The 21,095-nt window shown below is 27.6% G+C and overlaps 6 protein-coding genes across 6 annotated transcripts; 5 read left to right on the top strand and 1 right to left on the bottom strand.

The window, feature by feature from the left end:
- The first annotated feature begins 1,749 nt into the window (after nucleotides 1-1,749).
- OCT59_014147 (uncharacterized protein) lies at nucleotides 1,750-3,667 on the top strand. The gene is made up of 2 exons (XM_025316835.2): nucleotides 1,750-2,034; nucleotides 2,108-3,667. Exons 1-2 carry the CDS (start codon nucleotides 1,778-1,780, stop codon nucleotides 3,315-3,317), a joined length of 1,467 nt encoding a protein of 488 aa, XP_025179688.1. The 5' UTR covers nucleotides 1,750-1,777; the 3' UTR covers nucleotides 3,318-3,667.
- Nucleotides 3,668-4,620: 953 nt separating this feature from the next.
- Nucleotides 4,621-6,412, top strand: OCT59_014146 (uncharacterized protein; the record flags this gene model as incomplete). Its single annotated transcript, XM_025308485.2, has 2 exons — nucleotides 4,621-4,877; nucleotides 4,956-6,412. The coding sequence occupies 2 exons, from the start codon at nucleotides 4,621-4,623 to the stop codon at nucleotides 6,091-6,093; spliced, it is 1,395 nt and encodes a 464-aa protein (XP_025179689.2). The 3' UTR covers nucleotides 6,094-6,412.
- On the bottom strand, nucleotides 6,358-7,403 carry OCT59_014145 (uncharacterized protein). The gene is made up of 4 exons (XM_066141982.1): nucleotides 7,101-7,403; nucleotides 6,920-7,021; nucleotides 6,785-6,837; nucleotides 6,358-6,686 (listed from the first exon to the last, which is right to left on the bottom strand). The coding sequence occupies exons 1-3, from the start codon at nucleotides 7,297-7,299 to the stop codon at nucleotides 6,803-6,805; spliced, it is 336 nt and encodes a 111-aa protein (XP_066002055.1). The 5' UTR covers nucleotides 7,300-7,403; the 3' UTR covers nucleotides 6,358-6,686; nucleotides 6,785-6,802.
- Nucleotides 7,404-8,628: 1,225 nt separating this feature from the next.
- On the top strand, nucleotides 8,629-10,801 carry OCT59_014144 (uncharacterized protein; the record flags this gene model as incomplete). Its single annotated transcript, XM_066141981.1, has 4 exons — nucleotides 8,629-8,862; nucleotides 8,987-9,010; nucleotides 9,131-9,214; nucleotides 9,310-10,801. The coding sequence occupies 4 exons, from the start codon at nucleotides 8,629-8,631 to the stop codon at nucleotides 10,711-10,713; spliced, it is 1,746 nt and encodes a 581-aa protein (XP_066002054.1). The 3' UTR covers nucleotides 10,714-10,801.
- Nucleotides 10,802-13,844: 3,043 nt separating this feature from the next.
- On the top strand, nucleotides 13,845-15,475 carry OCT59_014143 (uncharacterized protein; the record flags this gene model as incomplete). The annotated part of the gene is made up of 6 exons (XM_066141980.1): nucleotides 13,845-14,081; nucleotides 14,172-14,244; nucleotides 14,331-14,512; nucleotides 14,590-14,920; nucleotides 15,008-15,390; nucleotides 15,458-15,475. 6 exons carry the CDS (start codon nucleotides 13,845-13,847, stop codon nucleotides 15,473-15,475), a joined length of 1,224 nt encoding a protein of 407 aa, XP_066002053.1.
- Nucleotides 15,476-17,088: 1,613 nt separating this feature from the next.
- On the top strand, nucleotides 17,089-18,084 carry OCT59_014142 (uncharacterized protein; the record flags this gene model as incomplete). The annotated part of the gene is made up of 3 exons (XM_066141979.1): nucleotides 17,089-17,176; nucleotides 17,588-17,992; nucleotides 18,062-18,084. The coding sequence occupies 3 exons, from the start codon at nucleotides 17,089-17,091 to the stop codon at nucleotides 18,082-18,084; spliced, it is 516 nt and encodes a 171-aa protein (XP_066002052.1).
- Nucleotides 18,085-21,095: the final 3,011 nt, after the last annotated feature.

The following is a 21,095-nucleotide window of genomic DNA, read 5'->3' as shown; positions in this document are numbered from 1 at the left end:
TTCGGGTCAAAAAAACCGATAGGTTAATTGTAAATTTTTACAGCAAATTTCAAAATATACGGGACACTTGAGAAATTTGATTGTCGGGTTGTCGGGTAGCCGGGTTACTCGGCAGTAGGTTATTATATAATCTGATATACTACTATTCATTATACTCGTCACGTGTTATTTATACTTTTCTAATAAACAACCTACTGATGAGTAACCCGGCTACCCGACAACCCGACAATCAAATTTCTCAAGTGTCCTGTATATTTTGAAATTTGCTTTAATATATTCTATAAAACCAACGGTTAACCGGCCGGTCGGTCTTGGACTGAAACCGAACCGATAACCGAACCGGTAAAAACCGGTTATGATCGGTTATAACCAAACTTTTGGCATCCTTAATCCATATTGCCTTGGATCTCAAATTATTTTAAAAAATTTACTCTAAAATAAATGATAAACAAGCATTTGAATTTTTTGACCTGTAAAAAACTATATTGGAACATTAGATCTATTTAATAGTAACAAAAAGATTTTTAATCAGAAAAATTGTAATTATGCAAAAAAATCAAATCTGCGTGAAGTTAATTGATAATTTGGTGTATAGATCTAAATTCTTCAGGATCATTATTTTGTAGCAATAAAACTAAAATGATATCCTTCCCTATTTGGCCTAATTATGCAATTCTCTATTTAACAAAAATTTTTGACCATTGTAAATCACATAACTGATTCCTTCTAAGTCCCTTCCTACAGCAGGGAATTTTTATGATGGTAACTAATTGGAAGAAGAAACCCCATTTACTCAGAATATTTAATTATCAATAATTTTCAATATTCTGTAATTTTCAATCTATAAATAGAAAATTTATTTACGGGTATCCTGTTTAATAAATTTGTTTTGTTTTTCATTTTTACTATTAAATAATTTATTTATTATAATTGAGAGAATTTATTCTTAGAAAAATAGAGAGTTTTATATAATTTGTTTAAAAAATATTATAGAAAAAATTACAAAAATAGGTTATAAAATATAGTTATTGGGTAGGGCGGATAAACTGCGTTATTATGCAGGCGTCCATGTTTCAATTGCTTCATATAAATAAACTCAATTTACTTATTCTGTGGAAAAAAAATTTTCCATAAAATTTTTTTATGACTAATGATTATATTGATCCATGCGATCACGCATAACATTTAAATTTACTACTTATAGTTACGCTTAAAAATATTGTACACCACTAAACTAGTTTCGCCTAAATAATCTACAAAAACATTTTTCAAATTTGGGTTTCAGAAGTTTCATTTTATATTGGGAGAAACTTGGGCGAAAACGTTTCGGCCGAAATTATAATTAAAATATTATATAAGTTTGAGAACGACTCTTTTGAAACCACGAAATTTTCGTATGATTAAATCCAAGGAATATTTTTATTCCGATTCATTTTCAATAAATTGTTTGATTTCTTCTTATTCAATAATTCCCAAATTTGGCAACATGTGCTTAAGATCCTAAATTAAAAAGAATTAAAAAATTTTTGTTGAATTATTTAAATTAGGGCCGATATACATAAAAAAACAAAACAAGTGACTAGTTTGATCGGCACAAAATTACACATAATTATCACAAACCAATTATATTTGCCCTGAACTTTTTTTGTACAACATGAAAACATCAAATTTTGCATATATTATTTACGTAGTACTTGCTTAGCCTAATTTACAAAATAAATAATTTTCTTTTTCAACTCTTCCAATTTAAATTTTAAAAATCTCAATAATAATTATAATGGTTGATAATAAACTTTTATCAAAATTATCTCAAAATTTGCTTGAAGTTTTAAATGATGAAGAATATTATGATATTACTATTGAAGTTGGTAATGATCCTTATATAAAAATATTTCGAGCGCATATCGTTATTTTAAATTATCGTTCCCCTTATTTGAAAAGAATTTTGTCAACTAATAAAAAGAAAAATGATGGAACTTTGACGCACGTTAAATTATCAAATGTTTCGCCGGAAATTTTTCAAGTAATTTTAAGGTAATAAGGAATTTCAAATAAATAGTTTTTTTTTTAAAGTAGAAATATATATTAATAAATTTTTTTCTTCCAGGTATATTTATGGGGGAAGAATTCCTTTGGAGGAATGTGATACTTCAGATATAATTAAAATTTTGGACGCCGCTAATATATTGAGTCTTCAAGAATTAATCATTTATTTACAATCCTTTTTAATTGAAAATAAAACGAAATGGATGGAAGAAAATTTTGATTTAATATATCGAACAAGTTTCGAAAATAATACTTTCTTAGAACTTCAAAAATATTGTACTGATTTAATATCAAAAGAACCAGCTAAAATATTCAAATCACCAAATATTTCTTCAATTCCAGAAAAACTTTTAATTTCTATTATTCAAAATGATTATCTTCAAATGAACGAAGTTCAAATTTGGGATCAATTGATTAAATGGGGACTCGCTCAACATCCTGAACTTCCCTCTGATTTTACAAATTATTCAAAAAATGATTTTAAAACTTTAAAGAATACCATACAACAATGTATCCCATTTATTAGATTTTATAATTTATCATCTAAAGAATTTACGGATAACGTATTACCTTATAGAAAACTTTTACCAAAGGAATTATATGAAGATTTATTGAAAACTTTTTTGACCCTTTCAGATCCTAATAGTAAACCAGAAAATAAATCAAGACCTCGTATAATTAATGACATTAAGTTAAGTTTACCAAATTATGAGAATGTTAGTGATCAAGTTGAAAATAATAAATCTATGGTTAATATGACTTCTTATAATTGGAAAGTCACTGAAGAAGATAGTAAAAAACGGGAAGAACTTAGAAAATCGAAAGAAATATTAAAAGAAAAACTTAATAAGTTGAGACATTCAATGTTGAAAAACCCCACCGAAGAACAAAGCAAATGGTGGGAAGTAGTTACCGAAGAACCTAAAAAATGGGATGAACCTACCGAAGAACAAAACAATTGGTTGGAAGAAGAACCTAAAAAATGGGAAGAACCTACCAAAGAACAAAATGAGTGGTGGGAACCTACCGAAAAGTGGGTGAAATCTGCCAAAAGCTCTAATGAAAAGTGGGTGAAACCTTTCAAAAGCCCTAATGAAAAGTGGGTGAAATCTGCCAAAAACCCTAATGAAAAGTGGGTGAAATCTGCCAAAAACCCCAATGAAAAGTGGGTGTCTACTAAAAAGTGGGTGAAACCTACCGTCGAAAAACCTAAAAGAGGGGTGGAACCTACCGAAAAATCTAAAACTCTGGTTGAAGAAACGTGGTGGTAAGAACCTACTGAAGAACATAAAAAGCGGGAATATAATGGTGCCGAAGAATTAAAAAATCGGGATAAAACTAAAAAGCGGAATGGCCTAAAACTACTAAAGGATCTTGGGATGAATCACAGAAACATATATGTTCGATATTTGCATTCGGAGAGTGATATAGATCTCAGGTTAAAATGAGAATTTATATTTTGAAAATTAAAAATTCGGACAAGAATTTTCTTATACACTGTAATTATTGTTGTAATTTGTAGTGCTTGTAATGATTAAAAATGACATAATCTTTATAGCTCTCTTTAACTATTTATATACTAAAATTACGCAATAAATAAAGAATATTTTTTATATTATTATACATACAGTAATTAAAAATAAATATTTATAAATCTTTGGCTTTATAGAACAAAACCAATTCGGTAAAAACCGGTGATTGGACTCGTAATAGTTGTCGCATATTTGCGTAAAAACTAATAAAACATTGTACGGCACTCTAAATTCAATTAGAAAGTAATAAATTAAGTGATATTTAATATCATCTCAAAAGTGAATAAAATGAAATTGTGTTCTGCAATAATATTTTTTATTTATATAAATAAATATATATAATGAATTATTAATTAGTGTTTTCATTATCGTTGGAACCATTCAATTAAAAAAAAAAATGATTTTAAGAAATAGAATGATTAATTAAATAATTATACAGTTTATTAAGCCTAAAAGAAGTATAATGATTTGTTAACAAAAAAAAAAAAAAAATTAATAATAACAACATTCAGCAGTTGCATAACATGTATAGTATGAGACTATGCCCGAGGCCCGAGTTACTGTATATATATATAGGTGGGGAGATCGGCACACCGGCACTATGTAATGCTGGTCGGCATTATCATTTTAAATTTGCGCACAAATTATAACAGATGGGTTGCTAATATCAAAAAATTTTTAAAAAACAAAAAATCGCACATGATTTTTGATTATTGCCATACTCTACGCACACATCGCACACATCAGATAATGATCGAGGTTTTGCGTAAGCCACAAAAACGCGTTAAGCCGTTAATGGTTAGTCCATTAGAACTTAGTTCTTATGAAAGTGCTTGTTTACTATGGATAGATTTGGACATATTAGCGTGCACATACATATAGCGCACATGATTTTCAATATTGCTCACTTCCTTTTGAATTTTTGACCTTTCTAAATATTTATTTGATGATAGATCGGCATGTAGCACATAACCTGAATTGCGAATGAATCACAAAATAAAGTTGTTCAGTTTTTTGACAATTTCTTCTTCATAACTTAAAAATGACTGATGATAAACTTTCGTCAAAATTAACCCAAAATTTACTTGAAATTCTAAATGATGAAGAATATTATGATGTTACTATTGAAGTTGGTAATGATCCTTATATAAAAATATTTCGGGCGCATATGGTTATTTTATATTATCGTTCCCCTTATTTGAAAAGAATTTTGTCAACTAATAAAAAGAAAAATGATGGAATTTTGGAGCACGTTAAATTACCAAATATTTCACCGGAAATTTTTCAAATAATTTTAAGGTAAAAACAATAAAAAATAGTTCGTTATTTTTTTTTTTAGAAAGTAGAAATATATTTATAATTTTTTCTTTTTCTCAGTTATATTTATAGAGGAAAAATTTCTTTGGAGGAATGTGATACTTCAGATATAATTAAAATTTTAAGTGCCGCTTGTATACTAAGTCTTCAAGAATTAGTCGTTTATTTACAATCCTTTTTAATTGAGAATAAAACAAAATGGATGGAAGAAAATTTTGGTTTAATATATCAAACAAGTTTTGAAAATAATTCTTACTTGGAACTTCAAAAATATTGTACTGATTTAATATCCAAAGAACCAACTAAAATATTCAAATCCCTAAATTTTTCTTCAATTCCGGAAAAACTTTTAATATCTATTATTCAAAATGATTATCTTCAAATGAACGAAGTTCAAATTTGGGAACGAGTGATTAAATGGGGTCTCGCTAAAAATCCCGAACTTCCTTCCGATTTTACAAACTATTCAAAAAATGATATCAAAATTTTAAAGAATACATTACAACAATGTATTCCGTTTATTAGATTTTATAATTTATCATCTAAGGAATTTACTGATAATGTATTACCTTACAGAAAACTTTTACCAAAGGAATTATATGAAGATTTATTGAAAACTTTTTTGAATCTTTTGGATACTAATAGTAAACCAAATGATAAATCAAGACCTCGTCTTAATAATGACGAGTTATCTCACTTACCTGAGACGATTGATAATGAAAATACCAAAAAACAACCTCAATTATATTCGGAATCAACTTCCAGTTCTCGATATTTGGAACAGCCTGACGAACAGCCCGACAAAGAAACAGCCTGGGGCAGCTGGGGACCTAAAAATTCTCAGCAATCTGACGAAGAATCAGCCTGGGACAGCTGGAAACCTAAAAATTCTCAGCAACCTGACGAAGAAACAGCCTGGGGCAGCTGGGGACCTAAAAATTCTCAGCAACCTGACGGCGGCAGCAACAGGAAAATTAACGAAGCATCAACCTGTGGCAGCCGTGAACCTAAAAATTTTCAGCGGCCTGACGGCGGCAGCAACAGGCACAGACCTAGAAATTCTCAGCGGCCTGATGGCGGTAGCAACAGGCACAGACCTAGAAATTCTCAGCAGTTTGACGGCGGTAGCAACAGGCGTGGCGGCTACGGACGGAACGGACCTAGATATTCTCAACAGCCTGACGACGAATGGTGGTGATTATTCAAATGACATCCCAAGAGTCTAGATATTTGGAAACAGCTATCAGACCTCAGCCTTACGAAGAATCTAGATTTATTCGACCAGACCTCAGAAAACACGCTCGATATTTGGGAATTGGAGAAAGTAATATGGTATCAAAATTGTGAATTTTAAATTATTGTGGATCTCGCATAAATTGAGTTGAGAAAGTTAGTCCATTTACTCCATTAGTTAAGAATTTATTTTTTGTAGATAAAGAACATTTTCAATTTAGTGAATTGTAAATGAAATCTCAATAAATGATATATATTAAATGAATATAACGTTTTATTAAACAGCTTTTAACTTTACGCAGTAGCGACAAAATCAAATAAAATTAAAAATTCCCGTTATTCATGAACGTTCGGCTTATACCGACAGTTTTGTAATCAATTTACGGAAACCGAAGTCCGAATCGGTAAAGACCAGTTAATGATCGGTTATAACCGAACCCGCCCATCGTATTTGTCACATATTTGGGTAAAAAATGATAAACTACGGTATTCTAACATAACTGAACCCGAAAATGATATTCGATGCAAAAAAAATCTATCTATAATAAAATGTTTAATCTTTACAGATTGATAAAAAGTGATAAATATTACATATAATGATATGCGTGATTAAATTACAGTAAATGTTTTTGATTTAAATATAAACAAGTATATACTGTATAATGAATTATTAATTAGAAATCCGTTTCCTCCTCATCATCATTTGGAACTATTTAAAATAGAAAAATATTATTAGTTATTTTATTAATGCGAAAAAAAAAAATGACGATAATAAAATATTTAATATTTACTGTAATCAGGAATTTCAAGAAATTCTTGCATAGAATCTGTGGTTGAAAGTCTCCGTATTTCTTTATTATTATTTCTATTTAAACCATTTAAACTATTTAAACCTAAAAAATAATAATCATTTTGTTATTAAAAAAAGAATTTATTTATTAATTTAAATAAAAAAAAAAACTTTATAATTACGTTCGATTGCTTCTTTAGTGAGAGGAGTTGAAAAAGTTTTATCTTCCTCAACTTCACTAGTTATTGGATGATCCAGTATGATTTTTTGATTTCCTTCATGCTGTGAATTTTTTCGTTGTTGTTTATATAACTCTTGTTTTTTGTTCATTGTATTATTATCTTGTTGAGAGTTTTCCGTTTGTTTTTGAATTGAATTCATGTTAAAAAATTTCGGTTTTAAAAAAAAAATGTATTATGTTTATATAAAGTATAATATATATTTTGTTAAAAAATTTCAGTTTTAACGGAAAAGTATTTTTTTTTTTTGAGAAAAACGAATCCCCCTCGGTATTTATAATTTTTTCCCCCTGATTCTAACTATAATAAAAAACCCCGTTTTCGGGAAAATTCTGTTTATCAATTACGTGTACGGCCGATAATCACAATATATATTATAAATAATAATAACGTAACGTAGCATCATTCTCAAAGAATGTTACACGATTTATTTGGTCATTGAGAAAGTCATAACCGAATTATTATAGAGCTTAAATAAACAAATATTTTTTTCTCTTGGAATTTTCCTTAATCTAGAATAATACTTTAAACGCCCCATTTATGACATATCCAATTGTTCATAACTTAACTGAAATTGTAGCTTGAAACGATTGTTAATAGGCCTATTGTTGTAATACGTATGATCAACATAGCTTATCTGTTATCATAGCTCACTATTAAAATATACCATTATTAGTTTGCATCTGCTGTACGTCATAGACTAATTTTAGATACGTATTTATGCAAACGTTTGCAGATGAGAGCACTTTGTGATATTGTCGTTGGTTATTGAAGAACGTAGTTTATAACTGTACGTCAAGCTGAACAAACCGATGGAGTCCTCAATTCCATATGGTATCCATGTTTATGATTAATAATCCATTGAACCAGTTTCCTGCGGGTTTAAATGTTACGTATTTTCGTCTTGCGTAATAGTTTAATGCAATTCAATTTACCTTTATCCTTTTTTTTAGGGATGTACTTCATTGTCCGATACGGAATTCTTAAATTTTTGTACAACAATAAAATGACTCTGAAAACGTTCCTTCATGGAAAGCATTTTGTCATGATCGTCGTATGACATTCGTACTCTGTAACACTAGTATATATACAGATGCATATCATTTATTATTATTTTTTTCTCCGGGAAAACGTGTATTTTTTTTTCCTTCGGTTATTGTTATTTGTTAAAAGGTTCATGGAATATTATAGAACGAATTACTATCAGTGATAGTATCATATACAAATTTAATTTATTATATTTATTACAATTACTTTTCTTTATACAAAAAAAAAAAAATATTTTTTTCCCCGAGATACGTAACGTAAATCTTTGTATTTTCAAATTTCCTTCTTCAAATTATTTCTTCTACATTTTATAAAAATAAAATAAGGTAATATGTTTTTTTCTATGAATTTTATTATTGTTTAACAAATAATATAATAATAAAATATTCATATATCTCATTTAAACCACTTTAGGTTAATAATAATGTCATCTAAAATTCTTAACTCAAAAAATCGTGGAAAATTATTTAATGTATCTGAACGTGATAAAAATTTGATCTCAGGTGCACTTTCTCTTATATGGGTAAAAACTAATCATAAAGTTGAAACATGTACTTTTGAAGGTGATGTGGTTACATTATCTTATAATCATAAATTGAGATATTTTGATATATATGAATCAATTGATGATATCGATTCATTATTGTCGGATTTTACGGTAAATGAGAATATTATATAAAAAATTTTTACTTTTATTTATTATCTTATTTACCTTTTTAAAGTTAATATTAATCATTAATCTTTTTTTTTTTACGTCATATTTTTTTTTTTTTTTTTTTTAGCGGGAGGAATTAGAAGATACCAAGGTATATATATATAAATACAGTATTACATTGAATGTTATTGTTTTGATTTTGATTTTATAAAATCATATTTTTTTTTTAATAATGTATAATATCTTCCAAAATTTATTGATGTATTTACAGAGAAAGTTAAATAATGTGTCGAATGAACTTGAAGATTATAAAAATAGAATTGATTTACTTTCAAGAGAGAATATCAATTTACAGGTAAAATATAACGATAATATAATAAATAATATTGCTTTTATATATTTTTATAATAATCTTATTATTATTATTATTATTATTATTTTAAAAAAAAGAATGAATTACAAAAGTATGATCAATCAATTTGTGATACTGCTACTTCTAGTACAAGAGATACTGTAGTTTCTTCAGATGATGAAAGACTTGAGCCTGCAGATGAAATTACGGATCATTCAACAACATCCAATACAATATATCCAGCAACATCAGAATCAAAGTTTGAAGATTCGATAGCAATACAAGAAGTAAGAGTAGTAATAGAATCAAATTTCAAAGAACTAGAACTTACATCGGAATCAAAATCAACAGCTGCAACTGTAAAAACGCCCAAATTGAAGTCAGCAGCTACATCCAAATCAGAATCAGAGGCGTCAACTCCGGAAACACATAATTTGAGATCAGAAACATCTAAATCAAGATTGGAGACGGCAGCTGCAACTAAACCTAAATTGGGATCAGCTGTAAAAGAAAAAATATCAACAAAAGAAAACGAAAAATTAAATAAAAGCAAAAAACGTAAATTAGAATGTATTTTAATTACTTCAGGAGGTGAAGAAGAAGGTAATAATCGTGATGATGATAATGTTGAAATTATAAATATTAATCCTAAAGATCAAGGATTGAGTCCTTTCCAATCGCTATTACTGGATAAAGGAAAAAAATTACGTGAGATTTTGTTAACCCCTAATGATACACTTGAATCCAATTCAAAAATAATAAATGCCTTACGTGAATTAACATCTAAACCTCTTAATATATTAGATGAAAGTTCTGCTGAAGATAGAATTTATCAATGGCAAAAACAAGAATCACAATGTGAAAAATTTCAACTTGGTGCTGAATCATATAATTTCTTACATTTAATGTCACTTGTTCAGATTTATGATGATATCTTAAGGGTTGGTGAAGAATTAAAAAAAGATCCTAAAAATGATATAGATGATGTTAAACTTTGGGTAATTGAATTTTTATGTGATAAATTGAAAATTGATAGCAAAACAGAACAAAAAAATAGATTAGGATGTAATAGATTACGTAAATTGTTCAATGAAGGAATTACAAGTGACCAACTTGTACAAGCAGGATGTTTTAAAGATGATTTCTTTGTTAAACCAGAAAATTATAGTGTTTTTTTGTCACAAATTCCTTCGTTAAAAAAACGTCGTGATATTTCATTGAACAATTATCTTAAAGAAATATTATCTCTTAAAATTTCTAATATCGATTTAGAAAATCTTACATTCTCTCAATCAAATATACCTAAATTTATGTATAATAATGAAGAATCTGATGATATAGAAGTATTAAGTTTTACAAAAAATACCCAAAATAATGAAAGTATTACTAAAAAGCATAATACATCAAATAAAAAACAAAAAATCAAATTTAAATTGCATTTAGGAAAAGATTTTAACGATATAGCTCATAAATATAAGGAAGATGAATATATTGCACTATAGTTTTTTTTTTATTTTAAGCTTTTTAAGCTTTTTATTTATGTTAAATAAATTAGGATTACTTCTAATTTAATTGTAATTAAGTTTGAACAATTATATTATTTTTTTTTTTTTAATGTCTTTTTATATATAATATTAATAAAGAATTTACTTTTTATAATCACCCAGACGTGATTATATTGGGTTGATAATTATCGGATGATGAAATTACGCAACTATGCAACTTGATCAGTGACCGACCTATAAAAAAGTAGAATTTTTTAAAAATAAACGTGTTGATTGGAAATTTTTACGATCAGCGATCAGCAAACTCAATTCTGATTTGATCACAAGTTTGGATTGGTTAATGGATTTTGCAATCAAAAATCCGAACAATCAGAATTGAAATGGCGGCATAATCCGTACTATGATTGTTATTTTAATGATCAATCAAAAATCGATTGCACGTTATCAGTCGAAGTTAATCATTTTGATTAATCGCGCAACTTGATCGATCGATTCTTCAATTACATGATTCAATTAAATACCTTACCTCACGTCCATTCAGTTTGACATTACGTAAAATTAGTTTTTTTTTAAAAATTCATTAGTGATATATAATATATAGTATCCCTACATTCTCGCCTGTTGTCAAGAAGAATTTCTTATAGATCCTGCAAAAAAAAAATACGAGAAAAAAATATTCCCAAGGATTAAATAAATATTTTTAAATAAAGGATTTTCATATGCAAGTCCTTATATCACAATTAAATTCGCGTCGGGATGCGACGCTCTAATTCATTCATATTACCCGAAATGACCTTATACCTCTGAAAATCATTAGTAGTTTTATCATTTTTTTTGTTATTTTCGCAATGTGGACCTACAGTATAAAATTATCCTTTTGAAAAAATCGCAGCAACTCTGTCAACTCATGGATTAGATAACCATGCAACTCATACGTCAAGCCATTAAGTTATTAAGAAAAACTGAACATCAAAATACAAAAAAAAAGAGGACATAAATATATGTAATTTTATGCATCGTCAAAAAACAAAACAAATGGGCGCCATTTTTCGTCGCGACAAGATTCTCATTCGGTTCATGTTCATTCATATACCGGGTATAGAAAATTTTTCAATACATTTGAGAATGCCGAAAGCCTGTGCAATGTGCCTAACTTTAATTGTATTATAGTATCGTTTGACGATCATACTAACCAAAAAATTCAATAAATATGATTTAGACTTTTCCGGCATTTTTAAATGCTTAAGCTTTTGAGATTATGCTTATTTTAAGTTTAGAATATGCAAGCTTCTATGCATTGGATCCGCAGCCGGCATTGACAAGTTAATATATATTGAAAAAAAAAGCGATGATTAAAAAAAAAAGAATAGTAAAAAAATGAATGTAATACGTAATAAAATGGTAAAATTAAAATGATATTGTAGACGAAAAATAAAAATAATGATTAATTTAGTAAAATGGATAAGGTTGCATAATAATTACCATTTACTTTATATATATATATTTTTTTTAAAAAAATTCTTTATTATTTCTCTTTATTTATATTATTTATTTCATGGGGAGTTGGGAGTAACATGACTTTTTCCCGAAGGGAAAAAAATCCCTAATGTTCTCCTTCTTATGGAATAAATAGGTAATCTCCTGCATGTCACTCATTAAATATTAACTACTTTAAACTTAACTATTTTAAACTAAAATTAGTAATTTCCCGGCTATCTATATGAGGCCGGAAATAAGTAAACGAAGATTCCTGGTCATTTATAAACTCAGCTAATCACTCGCAATTTTAAAAAATTAGTATGAAGGTGATCATGAGTGACACTTAGTGCGATTATTTTAAAAATTTAAAAGGTATTATATTTCACATTGAGATAGGTTTCACTACGGAGTTTCATTTTTTCTTCTTTTAATGTTTATATAAATTAAAACAATAATTTCAGGAATAATTATAATCTTATTAATTAATAATTTGATTTTATTTTTTTAAAAATTAAATCTGATTTTTTTTTATTATTAAACGAAAGTGATATAGTGATCCGCGTCTGGTCTTTTTATTACGAAAGTCAATTAAACGAAAGTTATATTTATCTGGTCTCACCTTTTTGAAATCGGTTGTATATACGAAAAAAAATGGAAAAATTGTATTCACCAAAAATTGTTAATTAGTGTGCCAGCTTTGATTCTTAATTCCACCCAAGATAAATTTAATAAATTAAACTGTTTTATATATTTTTAGGCGTATAGATCCGTTAACAAATCCTAATGATAATCTAGGGATGCATATCTGGATGATATACAAACTTCCAGATGGAGAATTTAATCCGAATTGACATCCTGATTGGCTGTAGAGATCAAAGATAGAATCATTAAGCAAGCTTTCACATGATGTTTTATGTAATAAAACGTATTTCTTGCAGGAGTGTAATAAACAAAAAAAATTAGCACTTTATAAACATCTCAAAGAAGTAATTGAATGTTACAAAACTTTTGTTGCATTTTTTTTTTACCATTTACTATATTATGATTAAATCTATTATTTTATTATAATCTAAAGAAAAAATAGGTAAAATGCACAATTCCGTGTCACAAAAACGCATTATTTGCATAAAAATTTACGCTGAATTTACAATGATTTTGTTCTCATAAAATTCATATGATTTGGTCATTGTTATTACTAGTTATTTAGTAAGCTCATGTGAAATAATAAAAAGATTTTTTAAAGTTTAAACTAAATAAATAAAAATGTATCATATCAAACAACCGTGTGTAATATAAATTTGAAAATCTTACAATGATGTCATAAAATTTAAGTATACATTTCATATACATAAAATTTCATTCTGTATACGTTACTTTCTTCTTAAAAAAAATCTTCAAAATGAATTGCGTATACGGAAACATGTACAAAACGTATCATTTCCCGTATATGTCATTTACTGCTGTGCATTGTGTTCATAACTTTCTGCATCACGTTATGAATGCATCTTTTATCTTATGACACTTGTAACATTTGTTACACCGATTTCATATATATATAAATTATATTATCTAATATGTTTTACCCATGTTATTAGCCGGACACTTTATAAAACAACTAATAATTGTTTTCTTTCACAATCTGGTCAAAAATGACAAATTTTCCTAACGAAAACAATGAATCAGATTTTTACACGAATTGGTTAGAAGAATCGATTATAGGTGATTACTTGAACTATTATGAATATTCCAACTTGAAAAATTTACAACTACTAGCAGGCGGTGGTTTTGGGAGAGTTTACACCGCTAATTGGAAAGATTCTGACGTCACTTATGCAATAAAAGTGTTTAATAATTATAAATCATCCCTTAAAGAAATTGTTAATGAAGTATGTAACAAACATTTTTTAATTATTTAAAATTAAATAAAGCAATCTTTAATTCAAAGTTAATTATTTTCATGTTTAAATTTCTTACAGATAAAACTACATAAAAGAATTGGTCTTCATCCAAACATTGTACAGTTTTGTGGTATCACAAAAATAGAATCAGGTGAGAATTAAAAGATATATAATATATAATAATATATTTATTTAAACTGACAAATTATTTTACTTGCTCATCTTATCCTATTCCAGATACGATTCATCAAAGTATCAAATATTCATTGGTATTAGAATATGCTGATAGTGGCACGTTAGAAACTTATTTGTGCAAACATTTTAATGAACTTGATTGGAATGATAAGTGTAAATTTGCATTTCAATTAACCAAAGCTGTAGCATGGATGCATGGTTATGATATTATCCATCGTGATTTGGTAATAATTGATTTAATTTTTCATCATATCAATTTATTATGAAAAGAAACTAATATGTTTTTCTTTATTTATTTTAGCATGCAAATAACGTACTTGTACATCAAAAAAATATTAAGTTGACAGATTTTGGACTGTCAAGAAAAATCTCTGAAGCATCAAGTAACGCTTCAATCTTTGGTATGATTCCATATATAGACCCAAAAAGACTAGATAGTAGAAATAGATGCTATCAGTTAAATAAGAAATCTGATATATATAGTATTGGAGTACTTATGTGGCAAATATCAAGCGGACGAAAACCATTTCATAATGAGGCTTACGACGTAACATTAGCCTTGGGTATATTATGTGGAAAAAGAGAAAAAAGTGTTGAGGGTACTCCTAAAAAGTATAGTAATTTATATAAAGGTAAATTATCACATTTATATTTAATGTATATTTTTTTTTTTTGAAAATAAAATCATAATTTTATCTATTTGTTAAATTTTAAATTAGGATGTTGGAAACTTGAAGAAAATGAGCGTCCAAAATTGAAAGAAGTTGTTTCAATACTTAGAACGATGATCGATCCTGAAGTGATTAATGCGAGTAACGTAAAAGAAGAAAATTACTTAATTACAGAAGAGACAATCATGAATGATAATTTTAAATCAAATGAATCAATTGGAAATATAGATGTGAATAGTGGATTAGCAATAGGATCAAATGAATCAAGTAAAAATATGGACTTGTATCGTGGATCAGCGGTAGAATCAAATGAATCAAGTGAAAATATACGTGATATAGCGAGAGAAGATACATCAAGTACATCATTATTAAATGAAAATAGCTGCTCATCGAATGAAGTTTTCAAAAATGACAAAAATGCGTTTGATTTAGTTAAGAAATTTGCCGAAGAAAACTACATAGATGCTCAATATCAACTTGGATATTATTATGATAAAGGCATTGGTACTGAAATAGATAAAAATATGGCTTTTCAATTATATCTAAGGGCTGCAAATAATGGAAATGATGATGCGCTATATGAACTAAGTTTATTATACGAATCAGGAGAGGGGGTTGATAAAGATGAAGAAGAGGCATTTAAATTAATTAAGGAATTGGCCGAAAAAGACCATGTAAATGCTATGTTTATACTTGGAAATTACTATAAAAAAGGAACCGGCACTGAAATGGATAAAAAGATGGCCTTTCAATCATATAAAAAGGCTGCAGAAAATGGAAACGATGATGCGCTATATGAATTAAGTTTATTATACGAATCAGGAGAGGGGGTTGATAAAAATGAAAAAGAGGCATTTAAATTAATTAAGAAATTGGCCAAAAAAGACCATATAAACGCCATTTTTCAACTTGGAAATTACTATAAAAAAGGAATTGGCACTAAAAAAGATAAAAATATGGCCTTTCAACTATATGAAAAGGCTGCAGAATATGGAAACGATGATGCGCTATATGAACTAAGTTTATTATACGAATCAGGAGAAGGGGTTGATAAAAAAGATGAAGCAATGGCATTTGAATTAATTAAGCAATTGTTCGAAAAAGACCATATAAACGCCATTTTTCAACTTGGATATTATTATGACGAAGGCATTGGTACTAATCCTGATGAAAATGAGGCCTTTCGATTATATAAACTAGCCGCGGATAAAGGAAATAATGATGCGAAGTGTAAATTATTATTTCTTGAATTGATAGAAGAAAATTCAGATGTTCAATTTCTGTCCGGATATTACTTTGAAGAAGGAATTGGCACTAAAAAAGATAAAAATATGGCTTTTCAATTATACGAAAAGGCTGCAAAAAATAGAAACGATGATGCGCTGTGTAAATTAGGTTTATTATACGAAACAGGAGAGGGGATTAATAAAAATGAAAAAAAGGCATTTCAATTAATTAAGGAATTGGCCGAAAAAGACCATGTAAATGCCATGTTTATACTTGGAGATTACTATAAAAAAGGAATTGGCACTAAAAAAGATAAACATAGGGCCTTTCAATTATATAAAGAGGCTGCAGAATATGGAAACAATGATGCGCTATATGAACTAAGTTTATTATATGAATCAGGAGAGGGGGTTAATAAAAATGAAGAAATGGCATTTAAATTAATTAAAAAATTGGCCGAAGAGGATTATATAAAGGCCTTTTCGAAACTTGAATGGTATTATTACAAAGGAATTGGCACAGAAATCAATACAAAAAAAGCGATTGAACTACGTGATATAGATGTAATGATGAAAAGTAATGAAACACAACACAAAATAAGTTTATTAGTACGTGATTTAAAAGGAATTGATGTAGAAGAAGAAAGAGCATTTAAACTACTTTTTGCATTGGCAGTAAAAGAATATCAAGATGCTCAATTTATACTGGAATATTACCATAAAAAAGGAATTAAAAATAGTATTAATGTGTTAAAAGCATTGGAATTATATAATAAAATTTTAGAAAAGTATATCGATAGCGATGCACAAAATAAGTTAAAACTACTATGCAGACTATGGGAAGGAAATATTTTCTATGAAGTAGTTAAAAATAATATAAAAAATAAGAAACAAACAACCAATATGAATAATATTTTATTAATTATAGTAGCGTTAATTCTGTGTTTATCATTCTTTATTAGTAATTATGGATTAACAAAGAATATTGAAGGTAAATTTGCATTAGAGAAACATGATATAAAATTTTATAATTTAGCTCAATACTACATCAAAAAAGATGCTCGCAGAGCTTTTAAATATTATAAAGGGTCAGCAAAAAAAGGACATTCAAAAGCTCAGTTTAAACTTGGAATGTGTTACAATTTTGGAATTGGTACTAAGATACATAAAAAGAAAGCATTTCATTTATACACAAAATCTACAATATCTGCAAAAGAAGGCCATAATGTTGCACAATATGAATTAAGTATATTATACGAGACAGGAGAAGGAGTTAATAAAGATGAAAAAAAATCTTTTGAAATAATTGAAGAATTAGCTAATAAGGGAGATGTAAGTGCTCAACATAGACTTGGTTACTATTATGAAAAAGGAATTGGGACTGATGTAAATATATTAAAAGCACTTGAATTATATCATACGGCTGCAGAAAACGGAATCACAGAGGCTATAAAAAGTTCATCTAGTTTACTATTTAAATTAGGAGAAAAAATTATAAAAGGTGAGACTAAAGCATTTGAAATAGTTGAATTATATCAAACAGCTAAGGATAATGGAAATTTAAAGGCTATAATGAGTTTAGAAAGGTTACTGTATGAATTAGGAGATAAGAGGAAGGCATTTGATATAGTCAAAGAATTGGCTGATAAGGGATATGCAAATGCTCAACATAGACTTGGATACTATTATGAAAAAGGAATTGGGACACATATTAATATACTAAAAGCACGTGAGTTATATACAATGGCTGTAATTAACGAAAATGTAGAGGCTTTAAAAAGTTTAAATGATCTAATATCAAATCACGGTACGTAAAAAAAAAAATTATATATGCGTTTGATAAATAATTTATTAATAATCTTTTCATGAAATATAGCGATATATAATGAATTACGCTAAGTAAATTTTCGAAGTAAATTGTTTTTTTTTTTCATTTGTTTTATTTTTAAAGTTATCTGTTATACTTAATTTACTTTGGTGTAACATAACAAATATTTAGAAGTTTGTAAATGGGTTACAGAAAAATAAAGTTTTTCGTTCAATTTAAAATTTTGTTGCAAGAATAGTTAACAGCTTAATAAATATATTTAATAGTGATAAAAGTCATTTCAGTTAATAAAATAAAATAATAAAATTATTTTTTTATAACGTTAGTAATAGTTTCGGATTACGGCTAAACAATTAGTGTGATCGGTATGACTGTATTAGTCTGATGATGACTAAGTAATAACTTAATTCCGGCCGGAATTAATTAAAATAGATATATTTATTAATTTTCAAACACGATTTTTTAGTACACACTACCTATTACGGATATTAACAACTTTACTGGCAGCCAACACTATTTGTAGCCATATTTGTAAAAATTTTTTGTAGTTATTCAGAACACAAAAAAAAATTTAACATACATTTCTTTATAAATAATTGTTTTTAGATTCAAAGTCAGTGATAATGATTCCTTTACGTTTACTGAGATTTCCCCTGCGTACCCTTCAAAAATGTCACGAAAATTCACGTGACTGTTTTTTGTCACATCCGTCACACCCTTCCTTGTTTCCATTTTTCATAAGTATCTGAGGGACTTAGTTTTTTTCGAGTAAGTAAAAACGTATTCGTCACTCCCTTATTCGTCACTGTTTATTTTCACGTGTTAGTGCATAACGCCGTAATGCCGGCCGTTTCGTAACATTTTTGAAGGGTACGCAGGGGTAGTCGTTTACTGATGACTGCGGTTCGATAAACGACCAATAATATTGCTACCTTTTTTTTAATAAACGTGGCAAATATACTATGATGTGTTTTTACTTCGCTTTCAAATCAGCTCCAAAATCTTACGGTCATTTAACCGGTTAAACTTAATTTTGGCTGAGCACCTACTTAATTCTGACTTTAACCGGTTTAGTTAACAGCCTTAACTAGCTTTAATCTTAAATTAACAATTAATGAGGCTTTCAAATGATGTAATCGTAAAAAATAAAAATTTGAAAGTACGTGTTATCGAAAAAAAGAATATATATATATATAATTACGAAGAACGTACCAAAAAATATTCATGCATTTAAAATATTTGCTATTGATCTTTGCTTTTACTATTGTTTCATCGGGTAATATACAGTTTTTTATGACTTAATTTTCCTTTTTTAACATTAATATTAATTAGCAAATTATTCAAATATTAAAATCTTTTTATAAATAACGTAGGAGCTTTTGTTGTAAAACGAGAAGGTAATTAATTTTCAATCTTGAATGCACCTCAAAAACTCTTTCAAAATCTTGCTGATATTAAAGATTTAATAGTAAATGTACCATTTCCACCGCGACCAAAACCCGGTTCATGAAGATACGTGGAATATATTCAATTAATGTAATCGAGAGCTCATGAAGATTATCCTCCAAAAGATCGAAAATAGTCGTCAGATAAAGGTAGACATTATTGATTATGGTTGTTCTAAATATAAATATGATAATTATATTTTATTAAAACGTGACGTTAAATTAAAATTAAAAAACGAGTACCTTAAAACGATAAATTAGATTCAACTTATAAATAAACAAATTTTGTACATTAAATACATTAAATTTTTTGTATGTAAATTTAAAACTTAATATTATTCAAGTGATACTCGAGTTGCGGTTGCTTGTTCGAAATGATACTTTATATGTCACATTATTGATTCAATTAATGGTGCAATGTAGAATACTCTCGTACGCCTTATCATTCACTATTAATATGGAAATCTAAAAATTATTATAAAGGATCGAAAAACGTACTAAGCTTAAGTAAAGATAAGTTAATCAGTTAGACTTGATTCACTTAAACTATTAAATCCAGTGATACAAATCATGTTTTTAAAAGGCAAGTTTGACATCATATTTTGGCGACTAAAAACATTTGTTTCAAACATATTAAACTTAATTAGCCTCAACAAAAGCTCGCGTAATCATAATATTTTTAAGTAAAATGTATTATATACGTTGATTACGAATAATCGGTTATTATGTCATAATTATATATTTTTATTTTTTATTTCACCATTTCAAGCCGAGAAAATACAAAGGAAAGAAAAAAAGAAGTTGTCGGCATATAAAATCACTATGAATTTGATAGGTTAAAATCATTTTTTTTTTATTTCTCTCTTTAATGAAATTCATTAAGAAGCTTGCTAATGCCACACTTCTCAATTACATAGACGTTGAAAGATTAATAATAAAGCACTGCACACGCCACACACTAATATAATCCCAGTTTTCGTTTTATAATTTTTATAATTTTAAAAAACTATAAGTATTACCAGAAAAAGTCCTGCAGAAAAACTTTCACTTGACAATAAATTTTTTTGGAATAGTTAAATTATTTTTCCGTACTTATTGTTACCAATCTTCATAAATCCGTTATCATTAGGATCTGTAGAAGATTCTTCATCAAAAACTTTAAGGTCATATGACTTTCATACTGATATTTAACACTCTTGCTGAACTTTTTACCAAAAAAAAGCTTGGGCTTTTTATCGTTTTTCCAAAATATTCCAACTTTTTATGTAAAACATCTTTGGTCGATATTTCTCTATTTTCCAAAAAAAAAAAAAATCAAAAAATATAACATAACCTATAATGAAAAGAATGACAAAAGTTAGTTTAAAATTAATTCAATCTTTGACAACTTTCTTCCTGGACAAACTCTTAATCCTCCACCAAATATAATAAACGAATTTTTCTTTGGTTCAAAACCTTTAACCATCCATTTATCAGGATTAAATTTATTTAGTTCTTCCCAATATTCTTCATTATTATGAATAGCATCAATATTAATTCTAATTATTGTTTCAGCTGGCCCATTGATAACCTCCTATTTCATCAGAGTTTTCAAGACAACTTAATTTACGACTGAAAAAATACGAGATACTTCTTTT

This window comes from Rhizophagus irregularis, chromosome 21 (genome assembly GCF_026210795.1).
Source record: "Rhizophagus irregularis chromosome 21, complete sequence".
Lineage (NCBI taxonomy): Eukaryota > Fungi > Glomeromycota > Glomeromycetes > Glomerales > Glomeraceae > Rhizophagus > Rhizophagus irregularis.
The sequence above is the reverse complement of the archived record's forward strand: the minus strand, read 5'-3'. Positions and strand labels throughout refer to the sequence as shown.